The 4,051-nt window shown below is 36.6% G+C and overlaps 2 protein-coding genes across 2 annotated transcripts; both read right to left on the bottom strand.

Moving 5' to 3' along the window:
• Positions 1-234: 234 nt before the first annotated feature.
• LOC7478852 (uncharacterized) lies at positions 235-2,141 on the bottom strand. Its single transcript, XM_002302692.4, has 3 exons — positions 1,715-2,141; positions 1,531-1,615; positions 235-1,384 (listed from the first exon to the last, which is right to left on the bottom strand). The coding sequence occupies exons 1-3, from the start codon at positions 1,957-1,959 to the stop codon at positions 359-361; spliced, it is 1,356 nt and encodes a 451-aa protein (XP_002302728.3). The 5' UTR covers positions 1,960-2,141; the 3' UTR covers positions 235-358.
• Positions 2,142-3,191: 1,050 nt separating this feature from the next.
• On the bottom strand, positions 3,192-4,051 carry LOC7487799 (protein SEED AND ROOT HAIR PROTECTIVE PROTEIN). Its single transcript, XM_002302693.4, has 2 exons — positions 3,776-4,051; positions 3,192-3,637 (listed from the first exon to the last, which is right to left on the bottom strand). Exons 1-2 carry the CDS (start codon positions 4,044-4,046, stop codon positions 3,306-3,308), a joined length of 603 nt encoding a protein of 200 aa, XP_002302729.2. The 5' UTR covers positions 4,047-4,051; the 3' UTR covers positions 3,192-3,305.

Raw genomic sequence — 4,051 nt, 5'->3', positions numbered from 1 at the left:
GACTGAAAAACGATGCATAATCTGCACTTATTTGCGATCGACATGTATGGTGATTCCATTGTACAGATTTCTATGTTAATTGTTTATGTTTCTTATATTTTTTTCCGTTCATGTAAATAACGCCTGGTTGACGTCATGTCCTGTTCTAAGAGTCCGGGTTTTTTGAGTTCAATTATCATTGTGTAAATAATCACCAGAGGACAAGTAATGCTTCGAGGGACAATTTGTGCAAGATTGAGGGGCAAACGAGAATAGATATGTGAAATTCTTATTGCTCTTCTTAACTTCACAGAGAATATCTCTTATCTCTCTCTGTTTTCCACTCAATTAAACCTCATTAACATGTAAAGAACCACCATTAAGAACAAGACAAGAGCGATGAGTAAATATAATTAACAACAAAAATGCTTAGTAGAAATATTGAACAAACCCAAATTTTCATCCTTGTTGGCTCTGTAGTTTGATTATCCACCTCAACGAGTTCTGGCATTTCTTTCTTCTTCAAGTACTTTGGATTTTTGCTGGTCTCATGATTATTTGTGACATCGTTGAGGATATTGCTTTTGGCTTCGTTGAAATCACCAAACTCTTGGGTTTTGTTGCCTCTATCTTCCTCCACAATCTTCTCTTTTGATTCCGAACTTTGGAAGTTTACAGAGGTGTTCTTTACTGCCAGTGGCAGTGCCTCTATTGAGTCCCCGAACTCTTCAGTTTTGGTGGTAATTCCATCTTCCTCCATAACCATCTTTCCTGAATTTTCCATGTTTATCGTGGCGTTCTTGAGTTTCTGTGACAATACCTCAATTGACTCTGCTGCCCAAACTGCCTCTGCATTGGTTTCAGCGCAAGTGCTTCCTGTTCCTTCTGAATTCTCATAGCGTTCCTCCATGACATATTCCTCACCGCTATCGCTATCCTCCTCCTCCTCCTCAACCAAATGCATTGCTACAGTTGTCTCAGCAGTTGAATTTTCAGCGCAAACTGACTCTTCCTCCGTATCATATTCTTCATTGTTGTGTCCCTCCTCATCTTCTTCCTCTTCTCCTTCTACTCTTTTTTGTTCTACCTTTTCTTCTTCAATCAAACTCACTGATTTAGTCTCTTCTTCCATAACCCTTTCAGTATCTACTTCCTCTTCCTGTCTGCTAATTTCAATTCTTTCCAACCATGACGAGTTCTCTTCAGAATCATTTTTGATCTTGTCCTCTGCTTCACTCATCGACTTGCTGTCAAGTACTGGCAAGGCAAGTTCTTCGACGGCACAACAATTATCACATGATGCAATAATCATTTCTTGTTTTGGATCATCAGTGATGAGGATCTTTTGATCATCGCCATCAAAATTCTCAATTTCCCCATTGATCACAGATGCGGAGTTCTCCTCCTGAACCAAATTTCATAAGGTATTATTAGGAACATATAATGATTCCTAGTTTTGATATCCCTTTCAGCATCAGTATGACATCATAATATAGAAGTAGACCCTGATGGATCCGTCATCTATGTGAAAGGGAAATTATCAATAATTACCAAAATCACACTCTCAATGGAGACCATTTCAATAGAATCAATCTGGGTTTCTTCTGCAAGCATCCCTGTAGATCCATCTGTCAAGCTGCAGATTAAGAAACCATTCTGGTAATTCCAAGTATTAAGCATTAAAACACATATAGAAATAAACAAACAATCGAAGTAAACAATGTGTTAATGAGACCATGTATTCTGATGGAAAGTGGAGGACGGATTTTGAAGGATAAAACTCAGGTCCTTGACTTCTTTTTTGCACAAGAAGTCCTTATCTCTTCTCCTTCTCTTGACAGCAAAGGCGGCAGCGGCAGCGGCAGCAATCAAACTAGTAACAGCCAGGGTTCCACCCAACACAACCAATCCTCCAGTATTTATGCTTATTTTTGCCTTGCTTTTCCTAAGTTTAGAAGAAGGGCTTCCACACTTGTCCATTATTGTTCGGTTATGTTGTGTTGGTTACGATCCTGTCTTGATGTTAAAGTAATGAGTCCAAACGATTCCAAACTTGAAAATATGAGCAGAGGGAAGAAAGAGATAAAAAGCGATTGACTTTTTCGCATGAGTGAAGAAGAAGAGGTACAATATCGGAAGCGGACATCTTTTTTGGACCTATATGCTGTCTATCTGCCTGGCATATTTATTTACCTCATCCTCCAAAGATTCTCCCTTCACTTTAATCGTGTGATATATAGTTGATAAATCGATTTATATTTAAAAGAATACAAGATTCAATGAATTCAATCAATAATTTTAGAAATATTATGCTGGAAAAGGTTATTCATAGATTTTAATCTATAGTTTTCTTTTCTTCAAATCAAAACCAACTTAACATATTGATTTAGAATCCGTCAATGAGCACTCTTTTGTTTTAATTAAATTAGATAATATACTCAACGATGAAATTCAAACAATTTATTATAAATTTTATTGGATTAATCATTACTTCCATCAAAATTAAAAATTTGATCAATTAAATAAAAATAAAAACCAAATTTATATGTAAATCCAATGAACAATGAATGACTTTGGAATAGCATGGTAGGTTTTTTTCTTTTTTTACAAAAAAATTTCTTACGAGAAAAACCAACAATATATATATATATATATATTTTCATTGTTGGTTTTTCTTGTAAGAAATTTTTTTGTAAAAAAGAGAAAAAAAAACTCATTCTTCCCTGTAATTCTTTATGTATAAAAAGCCTAAATTTAAATAAATAAATCCGGATTGGAGTCAATATACAAATGTGTAACATTACACATCCTTTGATTTCTATTTTGTGTTTTTAGCTTTTTTTTTTTTTAGGGAGAAAAAAACAAAAGCAGGGGAGAGCTGAGAAGAGAGGGTAGATTGGTAGGTGTTGAACCAGCAGGAAATTTTTTGGCCTATGACAAACACTTTTGTTCATCAACCATGCCACCGGCCTCTTATGCCGACACGTCGTACAAACTACAACCCTGCCGGCATGTAGTTGTAGACGGAATATCATATAACACTCCATATATGCAAGTGAATAGCGACCAAGAATGCTTTCGGGGATCCAAGTATTATATATATTAGCCAGATTAAAATTTAAAAGCTTTTTCTCTCTTTTGATACTATTGATTTTCGCATTTGAAGTTTTCCTTACATATTATTCTCTCTTCAACCAAAAGAGCCAACCAAATAACAAAAATAAAATTAACCCAATTATATATATATATAGAATAGTTCATGATTTGAGTGAACATCGTTGAAATGAAAAGAGCTACAAGAATGAAGGCCAACGGCAAAAGCTGCTTTAATAATTAGAGCCTGAGTTGGGTGCGGAGGTGTAAACGAAAGGCCCCACGGTGAACAACTTCATTTTCTTATCACTAAGGTAGTGGTAAGAAGCAAGAAGAGCCCCAGAAATACCTTGCTTCTCATCGGTAGGAATTTTGCAGGTCTCCAATGGTGATAGCTCAAGAAAAGCCTTGCACTCTTTAATCTTCAAATTATCCTGCATTTCATATGGGGACAGCGTGGCGAAAAAGTAGCCTTTAGCATCGGTTGCTTCACTCAAAAATGAGAATGGCGCTGCTTCGTATCCATACACATCGTTAGCCAGGCATGTTATCCTTATCACAGCTCCTGCACTCGCAGCAAAAAAGATACATAGTGATGTTCTTGTGCATGCATTTTTTTTTAAGGAATAAAATTATGTATAGTCCTTTTGCACCTATTAAAGAGAAGGCAATCCTTTTTTTCTAAAAAGAATTATTGGGTTACCTTCAAGTGGAAAGCGTTTAGGGCCTGATCTGCAATAAACAAGGCCTTGAACACCGATCATTGTTGAGAGAGGCTTCTCCTTGTTTAGCTTCGGTTTTACAAGGTTAGGGTTGGGATGTGAACCATACCCCCCATCAGTAGCCGAAGCAATAGCAGCCACCATTGACAGGGACATGAAGAAGGCGAAGTAGGAAGAGGTAGGAGCCATTATCTTGTAAGGGATACCAAGAAAGAAAAGGAAGGGAATGGGATGAAGGATGGAAGATAGCATGAAGA

Source organism: Populus trichocarpa, chromosome 2 (assembly GCF_000002775.5).
Source record: "Populus trichocarpa isolate Nisqually-1 chromosome 2, P.trichocarpa_v4.1, whole genome shotgun sequence".
NCBI classification, from domain to species: domain Eukaryota; kingdom Viridiplantae; phylum Streptophyta; class Magnoliopsida; order Malpighiales; family Salicaceae; genus Populus; species Populus trichocarpa.
Note: the sequence above shows the minus strand (reverse complement) of the source record. Positions and strands in the feature narration are given on the sequence as shown.

Coding starts and splice junctions, on each gene's coding strand:
- LOC7478852 (XM_002302692.4), bottom strand. CDS start 1,959: ATGGACAAGTGTGGAAGCCCTTCTTCTAAACTTAGGAAAAGCAAGGCA. Junction 1,616..1,714: donor ACTTTCCATCAGAATACATG/GTCTCATTAACA, acceptor CTTAATCTGCAG/CTTGACAGATGGATCTACAG. Junction 1,385..1,530: donor CCATTGAGAGTGTGATTTTG/GTAATTATTGAT, acceptor AATTTGGTTCAG/GAGGAGAACTCCGCATCTGT.
- LOC7487799 (XM_002302693.4), bottom strand. CDS start 4,046: ATGCTATCTTCCATCCTTCATCCCATTCCCTTCCTTTTCTTTCTTGGT. Junction 3,638..3,775: donor TAAACGCTTTCCACTTGAAG/GTAACCCAATAA, acceptor CTGCGAGTGCAG/GAGCTGTGATAAGGATAACA.